We start from the raw sequence: 20,346 nt of genomic DNA, 5'->3' as shown, positions 1-20,346 counted from the left end.
TCGTGTTTTAAGATAACCGCAATCATGTACTTGTACTGTTGCATGTGGAAGTAGAAGATACCTTTTCAATTAAAATCAGTTTGATTCATTAACAGTGGACCATTCTATGAGGATGCCATGTAGAAAAATGTGGAGGGATATCTGGTTAAAATAGCTATGTTGTCAGAGTCCAAAAGGAGGAAGAAAAAGTACACTTTGATCTATTTCCCCCAGTAAAAGCAGCTTTTTAAAAAGGCACAGTAGGTATTATCTTTATTTCCCATCAGCTTCCCTGGAGTTTATAGAGAATAATGACTACATTCATCAAATTCTGATAAAAAATAAGTATTTTTGATAGGTACATTCACAGAGAAGCCTCCCTCTTTCTTTGTAAACTTCTGTAATTTTTATGAAAATCTTTTCACATTGAGCTTTTTTCTTTTAACTTCTGGTTAGTGATCTTAGTTCAGCTCCTCCAGATCATTGTAGAGATGCAGAACAATAGCAGGGATTTGGGTATCTGTATTTTTCCTGATCTTTAGGGAATACATCTAACGTTTCATCCTTATTTTTCTTATATTTTTGGTAGTTAACCTTTAATAAGTGAAGGAAGTGTCCTTCTAATAATTTTTTTTTCAAATCATAAATAGATTTTAAACTTTACTAAGTGATTGTTATTATAAATTTCCCTGTGGAGAACACTCTCAGGTATGTCCTGCAAGTTTTGACATATGTTCATTTGTGTTTCCCAAACACTTGTCGTGGTGCCTGTCACATAATGAGTACAGTATTATAATACAGTCACATAATAAGTATGTATTATTTATTCCAACACCCTCCTTTCCTCTTTCTAAACTGGAGGATAGTGTTCATGTTCACTGATATGATGCATAATAATTTAATTGGAAGAGGGGTAGTTAACTTGATTATGATGTCAATATCTCTTTTTTTGTATTTCAGGTACAGCAGTTGCAAGGAGTTTACAGTTTACAGGAACAGCACTTCTGGACTTTATGTTCTGATGTTTACGTTGGGACTTTGAAATTAGTAGTAGCACCTGATGCTGATGCCAGGTGGATTTTAAGCCAAACACATAATATTTTTACTCAGGTATATCTTTTTTTACTAACTTCTTTTAAGGGTCTTAAAATTTTTTGTAACTAGTAGTTTAAAAAATATTTACAAGGCCGAGGTAAGAGGATGGCTTGAGGCTAGGATTTCTAGACAAGTGTGGGCAACATAGTGAGACCCTGTCTCTACAAAACATAAAATTAGTTGGGCATGGTGACATGTACCTATAGTCCCAGCTGCTTGGGAGACTGAGGCCAGTGGGTTGCTAGAGCCCAAAAGTTTGCAGCTACAGTGAATTATGATCCAGTTGCACTCCAGCCTGGGCCACAGAGCATGACCCTGCCTCAAAAAATAATAATAATTGCTATTTATTGTAATAAATTTATATACTACTAAACTATAAGCTAAGCATAAAACCATGTTTTTTTTCCCAACCACAGAGTCAAGTTTGGTAAATACTTTAGTTAATATTCTTCAGGAATAGGAAGATAGTTCCTATTTACCCATCATTGTACTTGTTTGAGTTCCTTCAAGAAAAAGGAGTTCCTTTACTGCACATTTCTGATATGTTAGATGCTGTTTGAAGCCAAGAATTCTAAAAAAGTGTTTGGAATAAGAACAGTATGTTGCCAGTGGCTTTAGCTAAAAGTAAACTGTTAACTTTTTTGTGTGACAGCAAAACCATGGTCACCTACTGTGTGATGCAATAACTTTATGTGCTGTTGAGTTTTTCTTAATAGTGCATTTAGAATCATGAATTAGTCAGTGCATGGTCTACATCCAAATTCTTTCAGTTCAGGATTAACATAGCTGTGTGACTGACAATCAAAGACTGATTACTATGGTATGTGTTGTGTATATTTTGGGAGAATAACATCATGTCAATAACATCTAAGAAAGCTGTAGAGAGAATATAAATTCTTTTCAGTATAGATTGTTCGAAACGTTAGGAACAAAACCTAGACATTGATACCACTGTCAGAATCATCTAACACAGCAGTCCCCAACCATTTTGGCACCAGGGACTGGTTTCATGGAAGACAATTTTTCCATGAACGAGGGTTGGGAGTAGTGGTGGGAGGGATAGTTTTGGGATTAAACTGTTCTACCTCAGATCATTAAGCATTAGATTCTCATAAAAAGTGCACAGCCTAGATCCCTCACATGTGCAGTTCGCAATAGGGTTCATGCTGCTGTGAGAATCGAATGTCACAGTTCACCCATTACTCACCACTGTGAGTGGCCTGGTTCCCAACAAGCCATGGACCAGTACTGGCCCATGGTCCAGGGGTTAGGGATCCCTGATCTAACACATAGATCTAATGAAGAAACAGGTTCCATGTTAAAAAATCTGTGGTTGAAACTGACATTATGTACCTCCTGATGTGATACCTTGGGGAATATTGAACATGACCTTTGTGTTACTCCTATCAAAAACGTTTAACTTGAATCTGATCATGAGCAAATATCCAGACAAATACAGCTTGTGAGAACCTCCCTAAGACTGTTAACTTGGATTCTTTTAAAAAGTGCCAGTGTCATGAAAGGAGAAAAAGGTAGGGGATAATTCTATATTAGAGGAGACTTCACAATTAAATACGATGTGTGGTTCTTGATTGGATCTTGGACTAGGGGATAAAAAGCAACCACTGAAGGAAAGTATTGGATAATCAAAGAAATTTGAACATAGACTGCAGTAATTCATTTAATTGTATAGGTGGTTCAGTTTCTTGGATGCGATAATGGTACTGTGTTTATAGAAGAATGTTCTTAATTCTTAGGAGATACATGTTGAAGGATTTAATAGCAAAGTAGCCAGATGTTTAATTTTCAAATATTTTGGCAAAAATAAAAAGATTACATATTAATATGTAGAGAGATAAAGCAAACTGGCATAATATTAACAGTTGGTGAATATAGGTGAAGGGTTTACAGCTATTTATTGTACTATTATTTTGACTTTAAAATTTTTCAAAATAGGCCAGGTGTGGTGGCTCACACCTGTAATCCCAGAGCTTTGGGAGGCCAAGGTGGGCAGATCACCTGAAGTCAGGAGTTCAAGGTCAGCCTGGCCAACGTGGTGAAAGCCCACGTCTACTAAAAATAAAAAAAAAATTAGCCGGCTGTGGTGGTGCATGCTTGTAATCCCAGCTACTCAGGAGGCTGAGGCAGGAGAATTGCCTGTTCCCAGGAGGTGGAGGTTGTGGTGAGCCGAGATTGCGCCATTGCACTCCAGCCTGTAGTGAAACTCCGTCTCAAAAAAAAAAAAAAAGTTTTTTTTTCCAAAATAAAAAGTTGAAAAATAAAAACGTTGGTGGCTCCTCATTGCCATCCAGGTAAAGCCCAGACATTCTAGCATGAACCAGCTGGTTTTTAAAGTCTCTCTCCTGCTTTTCATTGCCATGTACTTTATACTCCAAACCCACCAGACTGTTGACACTTCTGTGTGGGACAAAAATCCTACTCTAACTTAAAGATCCAATGCAATTGTTACTTTCTGTATGAAACCTTAAGCGTCCCACAAAGCAGTATTACTTTATCCTATGTCATATATATATTGTACAACTTGTGTGCAAGTTCCTACCAGCTGTCATGATTTTGCATCTCCCATGCTTAGAAGAGTATATGTGTATAATGACTTTGTTGTACAAATAGATTTTAAAAACTGTATTTGATTAAAGCCATCTTTATATATGCTAAATATGGAAAAATATTGTTGAGTTCTCATTGGTCTTTTTTAACCACAAGCACAGAAAGATCCTAATGAGATCTAGACTCTATGTTTCTGATAAAGAGAAATGTCTGGTTAGGTCCCTTTGGGAATAAATTAATGAAATAATCTTATGTATAATTAGGATTTACTCCAGTGCTAATCTTATGACGTGTAATCAAGACATAAACTACTGCAAAGCAATATGCTGATGCTGCTTATTTATTTCAGAATTCTAACAACTAGGTGTCTTTCTTAACAGACACTGTAAGTCTGTATCATTACGACTTTCATAATGAAGCATGCAAGACCTTCAGTGTGTCTGAATCCTTCTCACACCTTCTACATGTTTCAGGGACAAGATAACCAGGCTAGCAGTAGTGTTTCTTTTCACTGACATTTCCAGAGTATTTTTTCCTCCTTTACCCTGAATTTTCTACTAGATATGCCATGTCCTTTCACCCTCATAGTGTGAGCTGCTGTTGAGCGCTAGGACAACACCCCATCCTCTCCTAGGACTTTGGCACAATTTGCACTCTGAAAAGGAATGCAATTTCTAGTTTTAGAAATGTGCAAGCGTCTGTGTCCAGGCTGAGGACCTGCTGAAGTTGCCATTCAAGTAAGTGGAGGGAGGTTCTTCTGTAACCTTAGAAATGTTGGCTTTTAAAATGAAATTGAAAGTTTATTCAGCTTTTTCTTTGGTTTTGGAAACTGCATTTGAGCTTTGAATATTTTAAGCCTTTTATCAGCTAAGGTGAAGTCCACTTTGTTTAATTCCTTGCAGAGACCAGGGATTCTTTGAGGCTTGTAGTGAAGGTGGTTCAACACATTTTTCCTAGGGGAGAAGGGAGTCACCCTACTAATGACTTTCATTCTTGCATTTAATGATTTTAAATTGTCTTATGATTACTGTTTCAGTTCTGACATACATAAAACTGATATTTTTCATGAACTTATTTTTCTTTTCTGCATATATCCTAGTAATGCATGTCCTTATGCAATTAGTATATGCCAAGGATTTCAGGAGCATTTTTATTTCATGAAAGGAAATTTAAATTTAAAAAATTTTCTTTTTAATATTAAATTACATCTTATAACTTTTATTTATCAAAAATAACAAAACTCAAACTGCCCCCTCTTTGAGCACACAAAATATTTCTTATAGACTAATTTAAAATACTGGTGACCTTAGTTCCAAAGGACCAAAAGAAAGATTTTTTTCAATAATAAGTTATAGCTTTTGGTTTATTACATTTTTAGGTGTCTTTCTTACAACTGATCTTAAATTAGAATTTAAGTGATGGTTTTTGGTTAAAAATTGTTTTGTTAAAACTTTTATGAGGATAACTTTAAACTGAAGGGGCCACTATCTAAATTATAGCTTTCTATTTTGTTTATAAAACTATAGCTTTGTGACTATATCTTAAGCATCATGCTTTTAATCTCATTTTCCAGAGTTACCAATTAATCTTCAACTTCTCAAGAAGTTGGCTTGCTGTACATGAATATAGACTAATGCAAGTGCATTGCTGAAAGCCACTTCAGTACTGAGATTTTTTTGGGATTATTAAGTGACAATACAGTTTTTAAAGTACCAGCTTTTCTGCTGGCATAGAAAAAGTCCACTCCCTCTTTTTACCCTTGCAGTAATTTTTTTTTTGATGAGTTATTATTTGGGAAATGATAAAATAGAAATTTCAACTTTAGTGTTTATTGTACAAACGAAAAGAAAATGGGATACTAGATTAGGATGGCAATTAACATTTATGTTTTAAATTGACCAATAGTATTTGTTAATTTTTTTAAATAACATACTTCATAATCATAACTGTTATCCTAAAAGTTTTAATCTGCTTTTTTTGTTAGAAATAATGTTTGAACAAAACACATTAAAGAAACATCTAGAATATGTTTGAAGTAAAGTCTAGAATACGCTTGGAGTTTATTACAATTCTCAGTTCCACAAAACACAAAAGACGGTCTTGCCTAATACATAGTTACTCCTTGATAGAACTTCTACCTTTATTTCTTCCATCTTTTCTACTCTTCTGCCTTTCTCCCTTGTGCCTGATAAGTCCTAAGCACCCAGCTTCCTGCTTCAGCTTTTTGTGCTCTATTCTCTGGCCTCAAAATAGAAATTAACACTGATACTCAGGAAGGAACGAGAAAGCCTCCTCACAAGCCCAAATAAGAGTGCCCCAAGTTTGAGAAACTTTCTGCCCCCGTTAACTCTCCCGTTAATCCCTTCCTGTGGCTCATCTGACCTTACTCTGTCTGCTTGAGGCAGAGGTTAGGGAGTTAGAGAAAGTGGATTGCTACCCTTCTCCAGGTAGATTGCTGTTTTTTCTACCTTGCCTTTTTATTTTTTTTAACTTTGGATCAAGGGCTTTAATGTTTCCTCAGTATTGATTTTGCTTGCCTGCTCTGCAGTTTTTCCTTATCCATCTTCCCATTATCTCTCTTCATCATTTGTTCTTGAACTCCACCAGAATCTGACCTGAGGTTGGAGTGAATAACCCCAGGTTTATTGTTTTGAAGTAATCCACATGATTTCAATGTTCACTGGTGGGTAGTGGGCAAACAACAGCATCAGCAGCTAGCATTTATTGAGAGCTCATGTGCCAAGTACTGTGATAGGTACCTAACATTAAATGAGCCTCAAAAGACAATTTACAGAAAGGAAACTCACACTCAAGTTACTGTTCCTGACTTGTAATTTAGTCACATTTACTCATTATTTTGGTAACTCTGAAATGATTTAGGTTTCACAAGGAAGAGTAAGGCAATTTTTCAAGACTTCATTTTAAAGGGATAAAGATGAATATAAGTTCAGTCAAAACAATTGTCTGTAGTCATATTCCTATGTATTTCTCTAAATTTTTTACTTCTGATTTGTTATCCTTTCTACAACAATAAATATGGATTGAAGACATTCTAAGCCTATGGCACCAGGTTAACATTTATTTTCTTAGGAGCATAAAAGTGTTCAAAATAACTAGGTGTCTTCCCCATTTATAAAAATGCTGACTGAAGTATGGTTTGTATGTTATTCTCAGGACATGCAGTGAGTACTGTATGGTTTTCACATTTTGTTTTTGAGACGGAGTTTCGCTCCTTACCCAGGCTGGAGTGCAGTGGCGCGACCTCAGCTCACACAACCTCCGCCTCCTGGGTTCAAGCAATTGTCCTGCCTCAGCCTCCCGAGTAGCTGGGACTATAGGCACGCGCCACCATGCCCAGCTAATTTTTGTATTTTTAGTAGAGACGGGGTTTCACCATGTTGACCAGTATGGTCTTGATCTCTTGACCTCGTGATCCACCCACCTCGGCCTCCCAAAGTGCTGGGATTATAGGCGTGAGCCACCGCGTCCGGCCTGGTTTTTACAATTTAAGGACCTGTCGGCCAGTGTCTGGCTCCTGGTCCCACTCTGTGGGTAGAATTTATGATGGACCTGAGCAGTGTTTTCATCTGCTGGAGTGTCTGTCTGTCTTTGTGATATGAACAAATTATAGAAAACTTAGTTTGCATTCAGGGACTTACCATAGGATTCTTCCACTTTTCTCTTTGAAGGAAACTGGAAAAGGAAAATGTAAAACTTGAAGCTGTCCTCATTGGGCCAGATGGATGAAGCAAAATTACTTTCTTTTTTTCTGTTAGACTGAGCTTTTGTGGAAAGCTGTAAGCCCTCAGGGGGAGGATATCAGCTTGAGTAATTAACTCACGATTATGCAAAGATAATTTACCTAGCCTCTTTGTTTTTCCTCTTTCTTTTTTATTGCCTTGGGCTACTTCATTTTTTATTACCATCTTCTCTGGGTTAGGGCTAGGAGTAAGGAAAATGGCAGAGACAATAAAAGGAGCCCAACTTATTTTGCCCGTTTTACTTTCACTAACAATGTTGTTGAAAAAGAAAAGAAGTTAAGATAATTTATTTGAACAACATTTATTTCCTCTTATGGTTTGAGATATAAGACTTTTTAAAGAGTTCGTACGTATAGTCATTTCAGGTGTCATCTGGATAGTAAGATTATATAATTGTAATCAATCATAATAATTTGTAATAGCCTGTTATAAGTGCCTGGCGTATAGCAAGGATTATTGAATATCTGTCAAATATTGGATGAATATGTAACAATTGTATCAGATTAGTAGGGTTGGTGTTTATCAACACTTTTAAAATGAGAAATTTGAAGTTTGATTTTAATTTGTAGCTCAAGAACATTAGATACTAAATTCTGTCCTTTTTCTTAATCAATTATCTTAACTGAGGAGAGTATGCTATTAAATATACTTTTCTTAAATTTGAATAATGGAGAGCTTTAACTTTCCACAGGAAGATCTTTTATTAAAAAAAAATAAGATAAGCAACAGCAAATTAAAATACGTTCCTTGCGCTGGCAAGCTTCTAGAGTCTGTCAAGCTTTCTATCCATTAGAGTGGTTTCTGATTCCTTTCAAGCACTCAGTACAGAGCCCTCCTACCTGAATGCTAGAAAAAAAGCCAAGCTAGGAAACAGTGCTTGGACGAGTCCAGAAATGACTGTCAGAAGGTAGTGCTAATTCTTTCCCCACTCTGGTTTTTTCCTATTAAATATTCCAATTTACCTTTTTATTCTGCGGTACTGAGAAAAAAGGGGTTATTGTGACTGATGGGTTTCTTTAATTAAAAGTAGATTATTTGGGGTTAAAAGAAGGAAATTGGTAGAATTTCCTTTAATTAAACAAATAGTTATTGATCACTCAACTGTGTGCTGGTTCCCGGTTAAGGTTCTAAGAGTTAGCAATGTAGAAAAGAAGACCAAGTCCTTTATGTTGGAGAGATTATATTATAGTGAGAGGTCAACAATAAACAATAAACACCGTGAATAAGTTGTATAATACATCACAAAGTGGTAAGTGTATTGGGAATGCTGAGGCATTTACCAACTCCTGTGCCAAGCTTTATTTTTTCCTACAGCCTTTCGGTATTTCAATGTTCAGTGTTCAGATAGGAGGAAGAACCAGCAAAGGAGACTGAGAAAGACAAGTGAGGTAAAAGGGCAACCAGTGAATATTCTTTGGAAGCCAAAAGGGAAAAAAAAGGCTTAGTAGGTAGGAATGACCGTCTGTATTATTGCTGAAAGGTGAAGTAGGAAGGAGAGGCCTGAGAATTGGGTATTGATGTGAGCCCTGTAGAAGTGACCTGGACAAACAGTTTTGGGGAAGTGTTGGGAGGCAAATATTGGTTGAAATGAGTTCAAGAGAGAAGAGAGAAAAAGGTTTGTAGATAGCAAATATTAATAACTCTTTTGAGGCTTTTTGCTGTAGAGAAGAGCAGAGATTGGAAGCCCAGAAGCAGATGTAGGGTTAAGTAAAGGTTTTTTTGTTTTTGTTTTAAATAGATTTCAGGGATACAGGTGCCAGAATATATTTTGTTACAAGGATATATATATTGCATAGTAGTGAAGCTTGGGCTGTTAGTGCAACTATCACCTGAATAGTGTACATTGTACCCAAAAGGTAATTTCTCATGAGGTTTTTTCAAAGATAGAAACAGCTACAGTGTGTTTGTATGCTAATAGAAGTGATCCAGTTGAAAAGGAGTCAACTGATAATACAGAAGATACTGGGGACAATTTGGAGAGCAGTATCCTTGAGTAGCAAGTTCATATCCAAAACTGAAGAGAGGACTTGGAGTGCAAAATAATTCTAATAGATGGTTACAGTTGCTAAAATTGTTTACTAATCACTTATCAAAGGAGGATTTAGACAGGATTGACGTATGAATTTCAACTAGTAGCCAACCAGTCAAGCACCATGGTGTCCTCTAACAGTAATTATAGAAGGGGAACTGCATTTTTCTTAGTATCACCTGGAAATAAGACTGTCAACATGGCTCTTATTTATTTATTTATTATTTTATAGTGGTAAATGGAGATTCTTTTTTGTAGCTTATGAATATATTTGTTTCTTTCCTTTTTTTTTTTTTTAAAGTAAGATTTGAAAAAGAAAAGAATTACTTTCCTGAAATGTGTAGTGTATTATTGGCTTGTTTGATTTTCTAATTTTTTTTTTTTTAACTTTCCAGGCTGGAGTGAGGCAGCTGTATGTACAGATTGACTTTGCAGCCATGTAGTGAATGGAAAGAAATTATGCACCTTTTACGGACCAAATTTTTCTGGTACTGTACAATCCAAAACATTGTACCCAGCTTTTTAAAACAGAGAAGTTATCACTACAACTCCTGAGCACCAAGTACACTGGGTAGAGTCAGCCGTTAATGCGCTGTGGGGAGTTCACAGCTAAGGGGTCAGATTTAAGAGGATTATCTCCTGGACTTTTAGTCTTTTTTTTTTTTGTGCTCTTTCCTCCAAACCATTTTGACATCTGAGGTTTCTGGTTTAGGGTGTTGGTTTGTCCTTCTTTCTTTCTGTTTCTGTTTTTGTTTTTTTTTGTTTGTTTTCCTATTGAATGCCCGCACCACCATTCTCTCATCCCAGCCAGTAAGAATTTCAGATTGTGGACCCCCAGTCTTCTGGAATGTCTTCACTGAAGCTGCTGGAAACCACTGCTTTCATTCCCAGAAAACCAGTATTACTTTTTTAAAAAAAATAAAGAAATTGGAAATCTGTTTTATACGTAATGTCACAATTGTTGACATTCTTCAGTATAATCATATGTTTATAAAATTGTTTGTACCTTGCAAACTTACAAACCAAACCATATTGGGTTTTCAAAGTGCCTTTGCATCAGAAAATGTATTTGCCAGCATCGAAATGTACCATCAAAGGTCATGTATTTTTTTTAATGGATATCCTGTAATCTGTATAAAACAAGACTATTGCTAGTAATGTAAACAGATTATCTTTCTGTGTACTTCCAGCATAGGTTTAGATATATGAACATTTTTCTTTTATTGTTTTATCTCATCAGAAAATAAAAGATGTTAATTTGATTTTTAAAACAAATTTAATTATCACATTTTAAATTACGTTGTGGGCTGTGTTTTCAAAACTTTGCAAATTCATCTGTTACAGAGAAAGCTGTTTTGACTTAAAACATCTGCTGAATTCCAAATTTCTGTAAAAGCAACTGTGTTTGTGATAAACTTTCCTATATCTTTCCTTGTCACTTTTATGGATTTTATAATGAAAAAAAGGCATTGGAGACTGAAGGCAGAAATGGTTGTGACAGTGCTGTTTGGCTTTTTCATTCTTCAAATGCCAAGTCATCCAGTTTGTTTTCCTGTTTGAGCTTTGCACAAATACAATCGCTTGCAGAAATCCTAAAGCAGCATTTTATCGAATTTGAATTATAAAAGGTACAGAGGAAATGTGGTGATGCAGAACTATTCCTAACACAAATATCTAAGAAGCAAGTACTAAGTTAATTTTCTAGGTTCTTATGTATTTGAAAAAATAAAATTGCAATTTGTGATAAGTGCTTGAGCACTCCCCTTAAGTATTCTCCGTGTTTATGAAGAGACAATGATCTGGGTAAATATTTTTCCATTAATTTTACAATATGTATTCCCTTTTAACTTTAAAAAATTGTAAATGTTGGAGGAAAAACTCTGCAGGATGGAAATGATAATTAAGAATGTAGATCCATAATAAGTAATTTATAGTGACATGGCAGAAATCCATATTGTTTCTAAGTTTAAGAGTGTCTTTTCTCCTATTTCTGACCTACAACTATGAACTATTCTGTATTAGGAGAACTAGACCACTTTCTTCATTCTTTTCTAAACTTCAGATTGCCATGAACTCTATCAATAGTCTCTTTTCTGCAGGCAAAATAGTATTTTCTAAACACGTTTGCTTTCTGCCAGGTGGTTCTAAAGCTATGATTTACTGCAGTAGTATGTGCTTAAAACAACTGTTGAGGTCTTTTAAGAGGGAAAGTCCAAAAGGAAGTGCCCTGATAACGGTACTGCTTTTTCATTACAAATGTAAGTAATCATTTAGAAGTTTGCAACCACCACCAAGTCTGAGAGAACTCTGGGATATTTTGTGGGTTTTGGCATATTAGAGAAAATGACAGATCTAGGTGAAGGGAAATTTTGGATGTGTGCCTTTAAAAACTGGTTATGTATAACTACTACTATTTCACATATGGAGATATTTGAAGACCCAAGTCTGCCTTTCATAGAGTCCTCCATTCCAAGTTAAGTTTTTGTCAAAATATGAATAATTTTATTTGACTGTACTATCAGTACACAGATGCATGAGTATGTTTATATAGTGTTAGACTGATGCAAAACTCTAATTTTGCATTTGTTACATGATATTGCCAGCTCATATCATTTAGCAAGTTGGCATTAACATTTATGCTTTAACTAAATGCCAGTATACCTATGTGTGCAGCAGTAAAAAATTAGAAAAAGCAACTTTTTTGTCACTCTTAGAAAATACTTTGTCTTATCAGTGTTCTTGGCATATGTGTATTACTAAAGTAGATAATTCCAATGAGAAATACTACCTGATTATTGTTATAAAATTAATTTACAATGTTCCTGATGTTGGACTAACTCTTACAAAAAAACAAAAACAAAAAACCATATCTGAGTGTAACTTTGCCAATATTTTAAAAGCCAAAATATTCTCTGGAGAACAAATTTTTATTGCTCATGGACAGTTTACCTTTCCTAGTAAACTTTCCCAAACAGAAATATATCTATACTAGCTTTGGTTTTTTGTTTTGTGAGTTTGTTTTGTTTTGAGTTTAGCTCTTGTTGCCCAGGCTGGAGTACAATGGCATGATCTCAGCTCACTGCAACCTCCACCTCCCAGGTTCAAGCGATTCTCCTGTCTCAGCCCCCAATAGCTGGGATTATAGGTGCGCCCCACCCTGCCCAGCTAATTTTTGTATTTTTAGTAGAGATGGAGTTTTACCATGTTGGCCAGCCTGGTCTCGAACTCCTGACTTGAGGCCATCCTCCTGCTTCAGCCTCCCTAAGTGCTGGGATTACAGGCATGAGCCACCATGCCCGGCCACTTGCTTTGGATTTTAAAATGTAGATTATATTCCTCAAGATGAAGGGCTTAACATATGCACAGCTTCCTCAGTTTGCTAACTCCCCATGCGTCTATGTGAAGGACAGTATCTAGTTTATCTGTAGGTCAGTGTTCCTTGTGCTGTCATTTCCCTTGTATCTGGAATGCGTCAGCATTCTTGAAAACCTACACATATATATCTAACCAAAATGCTATGGCTTTTTTGCACCTTTTTACAGCAGCCAAATAATGAACTCAAAATGTATTTGATCACGGTTCTCTATAATGTTTTTACCTACCTACCATGGAATAATCAGTTTTTACAGTGATTACTAATATGATAGAACCCTGATATGTAATGCCAAAAGTTAAGAATATTTACATTGCTTAACATAGAATTTTGCATCTAAGCAAGGACTAGCCTTAGAAGCAGTCTAGTTCTACCTCTCATTTTACAGACGAGAAAACTGAAGCCCAGAAAAGCTGTCATTAAGTCACAGAGATAATTAATGGCAAAGCCAAAAAGATTCAGATTTTCTGACTCAAAGTTGAGAGTTCTTTATGCTTTATTATGCTGCCTCTCCAGTGTAATATATTTGCCTTTCTGTAAATGGGATTAAATATGATTTGTAAATAAAGGACATCTGACCTCCTTTTTTGGTATATTAAGGCACTTTATAAATGGACTTTTAGTATCTCATGTTTCATATATGATTATTTCCATAATATTCTTTATGGAAGATGTTATAATTAATTTTAACCTTTTTATTCTTATAAAACCAGTTCCTGACATTTAAAAAAAATGATATCTGTACAGTGGTCCTTTTATGAGTGAATTTTTCTGTTAATTGCCCAAGGCTAAATCCAATTTAAGGATTACTTAGTTTCTTTATCTTGTTTATGTTCTCTGAACTGTTATGTTTTATAAACCAGGCTAATTCACAGGTCATATCATTTTAGTCTTGTCATGTTGGTTTTCAGCCATTGGAAAAGCTTTTGCATTTTATTTTGTTTTGTTTTGTTTTTTGAGACAGTTTCGCTCGTTACCCAGGCTGGAGTGCAATGGCGCGATCTCTGCTCACCGCAACCTCCGCCTCCTGGGTTCAGGCAATTCTCCTGCCTCAGCCTCCTGAGTAGCTGGGATTACAGGCATGTGCCACCATGCCCAGCTAATTTTTTGTATTTTTAGTAGAGACGGGGTTTCACCATGTTGACCAGGATGGTTTCGATCTCTTGACCTCGTGATCCACCCGCCTCGGCCTCCCAAAGTGCTGGGATTACAGGAGCTTTTGCATTTTAAAGAATTTTAGAGCCATGCAAAAGTTGGCGTTAAATGTTGCATAAAACAAATCTTTTAAGTAAGGTAAAATGTTGAAGCCTTAACCAGAATTCCAGATACGAAACTGCTGATTCTAACTCTTCATAAAAGCATTACCTTGGGAAAGTTAAACTTTTTTTCTTCCTTTTCATCACCATCTTTGAAAAAAAGTTTTCAGTTCATAAGAACTTTGATTAAAAATAAAGGAAATTATACTCCTTTTTTCCTTGAACATTCATTGGAAGGCTTATTGAAGACATGATCCCCCAGAAGCTTTAGTGATCCAGATCTCAACCAGAGACTCAAGACAGCCTCAAATACAGTGAAAGATTATGTAGCAAAAAAAAATTAAAGAAAAGGAGCAGAGGAGGACAGTTTGGTTTAAAGCCAAATGGATGTAAGTCTGACAAGGGTATCTTTTGTTTATGTTTAGCCATTTCCTAACTGCAAATTACACAGGAAGCAAGAATGGGAAATAACTTTTATTAAGTATTTATGTGCCAGGCGCTTAGTGTGGCCTTCATGTTATTATATTTAAATTTCTACAAAGGAATAATTTTGCATGATTTTATGATTGACAGAGCATTTGCAAACCTCCTCTAATTCTCATAACACCTCTGTCAGGAAGGAATTTTTATCCTTATTTTACAGATGAGGAAGCTGTTTGGGATAATTTAGGTGACTTGCTTACGGAATACAGCCAGTAGAAGAGCACTGATTAATCAGGTGCTGACACCTCTGCTTTGTGTGTCATTCAGCAGTGCTTCAAAGATCCAAGAAGTAGTAGCAGATCTCAATAGACTCTCCTACAAAATTAGCGAGCAATCACCATGACAAAATTGGTATGAGGAAACAGTTGTTATATTTTAGACTCATCCCTTCTTCCAATGCCCTTATGCTTATTTCCTACCTTTACCATTGATCTTAAACTATAGAGGGTAAAAAGAGGAACCAGAATTACTTTAAGCACTTTTAAGACTATTTGAAAAACAAAGTTTTGTTGGCACTGCAGAGTAAGTTGCTTAAGGGACTGAATCAAAAGATAGCATCCTCTGTGGCCATATGAGGAGAGAAACTGAACTACTCAAGAGAACTTAATTTCGTTTATTAGGAAATTATCTTCCCTAAAGGTACAAATATTTTGCACTGCAGGAGAGGGATAAGTAGATTTGATTTACACCACATTTTATATACACCTTTCAAAAGGAGGAAATGTTTCATAAGTAGTAATAATAATCAATGCCTAAACTTAACATTAAGTGTTGAACGCTTACAACAGCCTTGAGAATTATTTGTAATTTTGATCATGATGTTGGAAAGCTTGTAATAAAGAATATCTTTATCTTATATATCCTTTTATCCTCAAACCTAGCATGGATTTACATGCTCAGTAAATATTTGGTTAACTAGTAAACATTGTAGATAGCAGTGTCAAAAGTAAGGGTTACAGATAGGTAAAACCAGGAATTTGCTGTTTTTACAGAAGACATCTCAGCATTTTTTTTGCCATTTTTGCACCAATAAATGACTATTCACCTTGGCCATTTTTTTTTTCAAGTAGCCCTGTGAGCTGCTCCTTTTTCATATACAGTGGAAGGGTACAGATGTTATCCATTTTACAAATTGTTGGATTGGAATTTGACAGAACTGGGACTCAGAACCTGGGTCACTTGGATTTTCTATATTTTGTATGGCCAAATCAGGAGCCAGGCAGTCTCCATCATCCTGTTTTTATGGTACATCGCCCTATTCACAGATTTCATTTATCCCTGATGTATGGTCATCCAAAACTCTTTCAGAGGTACTTGAAGGTGCTTTAAAGACAACACTACATGTATTCATTAACTGATTTAAATTTGCCCAGAATTATTTTTTACCGTTTTTTTTCTTTTTTTCTCCTCAAACACAAAATTTTAGTTGCGCTCCTTTTCGTCACTGATTTTTCATCTGTTTTCATTGTTGTTTCCTGTATAGAACTTCGACTTTATACTAGTGGGGAAAAATTTTTTTATTTTGAGTTTTAGTATTTGAATATTGTTTATGTATCACACATTGTGCCTCAGTTAGCCTCAGTGTAGATTAGATTTTGAACTACACATCTCGTCGTGTCAACAGTTTGTCATTGCTTCCTTTAACAGCAATTCAGTGAAATTTTTTCCCAAGTGATATTTTCCCCCACTTTTGTGAGTTTGATAAGCCGAATGACTCTTTTGTATTGGAGATACTGTGAATGAAAAGTTGCCAAATCCCTTCTTAGTATATTTTAAACACCCCTACAACACTTTACCTCCCTGCCTTTAGTGGGGTTTAAACTTATGTCCAAGTTAGTATTTGGGTTTGATTCCTTAGGTGAAGATTATGGCATCAAAACATTTCTTAAAATGTTTGAGTACAAGGCTAGGTTATATGGCCAACTTTCAAAGACTATGTTGTGATTTGGTTTGAATATGCTGAAGTGAGCAATTGTGATTTGCCTAAGTGCAATACAACAAATCTATAATGTCTCACATTTCTACTTGAAGACATTCATGTAAATATTTTGTTAAACTTCATATGCATTTAAAAAGAATCATGAACTGTATCAAAATTCTTTCAATAAAATTTGTTTAAAAATTTCTACCTGAATTGTGTCTATCAGTTTGATGAACTGAAATGAACATTGTGAACCTTACAGTTATTGGAATAGATTCTAGAGAATGTAAGGGATGAAAGGCAAAGAATGATTCTTGGCGCCAAGAAATAGCAGAACTCATTAGGAGAGAAGAGAAACTAGGAGGTTGGAAATATTTTTACATTGTGAACAGCCTCATTGTGGCTGTTAGTCAGTATTTGACCTCATAAACATGTCTCAAACTATTTACTTCCAGATATTTCCATTAGCCCCAAATTGTTCTCTTATCACAGTTTCTATGGATGACTTCATCTTTTTTTTTTTTTTTTTTTGAGATGGAGTTTCGCTCTTGTGACCCAGGCTGGAGTGCAATGGCTCAATCTCGGCTCACCGCAACCTCCGCCTCCTGGGTTCAGGCAATTCTCCTGCCTCAGCCTCCCGAGTAGCTGGGATTACAGGCACGCGCCACCATGCCCAGCTAATTTTTTGTATCTTTAGTAGAGATGGGGTCTCACCATGTTGACCAAGATGGTCTTGATCTCTTGACCTCATGATCCACCCGCCTCGGCCTCCCAAAGTGCTGGGATTACAGGCGTGAGCCACCACGCCCGGCCGGATGACTTCATCTTATATGACATAAAGACCAAAGCATCAGATGTGAACCTCCATTATGATATCTTCCAAATTTTACCCGCTAATTAGAAGCAATTCCTTTTAAAATAACTTCTTCCATAATATCCCAGGCACCACTCATGCCACCTTCCTTCTCAAAGGTATTCTTACCAAAGCAGCCTCTTTATGATCAATCTCTGCCATACTTTAAGGGCCTTATCCTCAGCATGTCTGCTGTCAGATTCCTTATCTGTGGTCTACACTTGTTGCTTCTGCCTCCTTTCTAACCATTTCCATAGCTCCTAGCAGAATGGCTTCACTCCTCCCTGTTTTGTAGAAGTTGCTTAAAGGCCATCAGTGGCTTACTTCTTGTCACATTCGTGGCAGAACTACCAGCATATCAAATTCAAAACTGAGAGAAAACAAATCTTTCCCATTCAATTCTCTACCAATTTGTCGGAATTCTTCATAGAATTCTTAGAAAACTAAGCAATGCATTTATCACCTCCATTTCCTGAATCTCTTATCATAAAATGTCTTTCTTCCTTTGAAATCTTTCAAATTCTTTTCCGTCCCCACTCCCCTATTCCAGGATTTCACTGATGACTGCAAGCAGAATCACTTTCCTTGTCCAGATGTAGCCATCTCCATTTCAGCCCCCACCCAAACAATTCTGGCTTTGGCAGGGAGTACAAGGAATTTTTGCTGAATCCAACTTTTGTCCGGACTCTTTTGAAACATTTGTCCTGCCCTGGCTTCCTGAATGCCTCATGCTGACCCCTCTGCATCGTGCACTTTGACCTGCTAGATTGAGACTCCTAACCTATCCTGTGTTCTCTAGAATTAGCTTCGGGCCTAATTCTGCAGTGGCCTATCAACACTCCTTCAGAGCAGCCTCTCCTGTGTACATACTGGGTTGGAAGTTGTCTGTACAAACACCTGTGGGAAGGGAAGCCACCCTGTGTTACACTGGTCTTGCTTTCCCAGTTTTCACTTTCAGTCCTCTAGGTCAGGAATCTTGAGTAGTTCTCTAATGCTTATCAAGTATAAACTCTCCTGAACAACTTTGGAAACTCATATGCTTTTCTTTCCCTCATTATATCAAACCCTTGATATGGCACCAAACTTTTCATTAGTCTACAGCAAAAAGCAGCAGACAGGAATAAATAGGTTCAATAGATGTAGACAGAATGATGGCAATTTACTATTTATTTTTTTCCAAAAAAAAAAAAAAACAAACCACATTTTAATGGGATTCTAGTTATTTAAAACATTGTCAGGTCACCCAGTTCTACTTTCAGACAAAAAAATCTACCATGAAATTCAGGCTTAGCATATACTACGAACACTTAAATGCACGATTCAAATTTATCTGCTAATGTTAACAGTAAGAAATGCATAGTCTGGCACAGTAGGCATGGCAATCAATTTATTGAAAAAAAAAAAAGGATGGATTTTGCTTTTTAATGTAGTTTAAAGTGATTCTGTGTGAATTGTTAAGTGAATGGTACTTTTTGTGAAAGAGCAACTGCTAAAGCTAAAGAGTAAAACAACACAAAGTCATTATAAAAAGTCTTTCCTGAAGGTATCCACTGAATAGTGTTTTTTAAATGTGGTATTTTTTAAGTAAACAAGACACTCAGATTCACATATAAGCAGGAACACTATTCATAGCATTCATAGCAATTAAGGCTTGGCTTGACCATTTGGCTTGGACTTTTGAGTGTATCATAGTCACTTATAAAATTACAAATAAAATAAGGTCCATCTGATTAGCTATCACTGTCTTCCCACCCCAGACAATAAGTTAGATCATAATGTTCAACTTTACAGGGTTTATTTGTTCTGTATGTTTATCATATTACTTTCCTCATGAGCAATAATTTGTGCACAGGTCGTGTTGGTTTCTACAGACTTCAAAAGAAGGCAGGGTTACTACATTTGTACTTACATTAGTTGGAAGGAAGACTTCCCTCTGGCTTCCAAAAGCTTCCCCCCAAGACAACCCTGTGGTGGTGGCCAGCAGCTATGGAAGCCCACAGAAACTAAAACTTTGAGAGAGGGGAATATTTCTGTTCGTAGAGCTATGGTTTCAAGAGTTCAGCAACCCTGCTACTTCTTTTCTCTCTCTGCTTCCTCCACATGGGTAAGAATGCAGGCCCAGTTATGAAGGTATGAAATAGCAAGAGTAGAGTAACTAGATCCTCAAATTTCTGGCCAAAGGACCAACCAAGAAAGGGAGCCCAGAGAATCAGGAAGTAGTGGAGAGATTATGGAATGGGAGGAAGCCAGGAAAGCAACCTCATAAAGTTGTTTATAAACCCCAAGGATCATCCTCAAATTACTGATGCTTGGATCTGATTCTACTTAGCCTTGAGAATCTTGAGAACTAAACTATCCAACAGACTAAAGTCCCAAACTGCATGCCACAAACTTGAGATAGATCCAAAGAGAACTGCAGTCTTTGAAAGTAACTTATACTGGAACCGTAGTCCATCAAGAGCAATCTAGAGGGCCGGGCACGGTGGCTCACGCCTGTAATCCCAGCACTTTGGGAGGCCGAGGTGGGTGGATCACGAGGTCAAGAGATCGAGACCATCCTGGTCGACATGGTGAAACCCCGTCTCTACTAAAAATACAAAAAATTAGCTGGGCATGGTGGCGTGTGCCTGTAATCGCAGCTGCTCAGGAGGCTGAGGCAGGAGAATTGCCTGAACCCAGGAGGCGGAGGTTGCGGTGAGCTGAGATCGCACCATTGCACTCCAGCCTGAGTAAACAGGAGCAAAACTCCGTCTCAAAAAAAAAAAAGCAATCTAGAATTGCATCCTAAACCTAACAGGTTGGTTGCCAGCTAAAACAAAAATATTGATACTCTCCATTAAATCTGAACAAGACCCAGCAACTCATAATATTCAAAATATCCAAGCTATAATGCAAAATTACTTGACGAAGTGCTATAAAAAATTTTAACTTAGGCCGGGCGTTGTGGCTCACGCCTGTAATCCTAGCACTTTGGGAGACCAAGGTGGGTGGATCACGAGATCAAGAGATCGAGACCATCCTGGTCAAC

At 36.6% G+C, this 20,346-nt stretch overlaps 1 protein-coding gene across 1 annotated transcript in view; it reads left to right on the top strand.

Annotated features, from left to right (window-relative positions):
* The window catches only part of SLC30A7 (solute carrier family 30 member 7), a 74,618-nt gene extending 57,948 nt beyond the window's left edge, over positions 1 to 16,670 (top strand). The window contains exons 10-11 of the mRNA XM_002751133.6: positions 940 to 1,089; positions 9,828 to 16,670. Coding sequence (XP_002751179.1) covers positions 940 to 1,089; positions 9,828 to 9,875 — 198 coding nt within the window. The 3' untranslated portion in view covers positions 9,876 to 16,670. The remainder of the gene's footprint in view (positions 1 to 939; positions 1,090 to 9,827) is intronic.
* The last annotated feature ends 3,676 nt before the right edge of the window (positions 16,671 to 20,346 follow it).

Source organism: Callithrix jacchus, chromosome 7 (assembly GCF_049354715.1).
Source record: "Callithrix jacchus isolate 240 chromosome 7, calJac240_pri, whole genome shotgun sequence".
Classification (NCBI taxonomy): domain Eukaryota; kingdom Metazoa; phylum Chordata; class Mammalia; order Primates; family Cebidae; genus Callithrix; species Callithrix jacchus.
The sequence above is the reverse complement of the archived record's forward strand: the minus strand, read 5'-3'. Positions and strand labels throughout refer to the sequence as shown.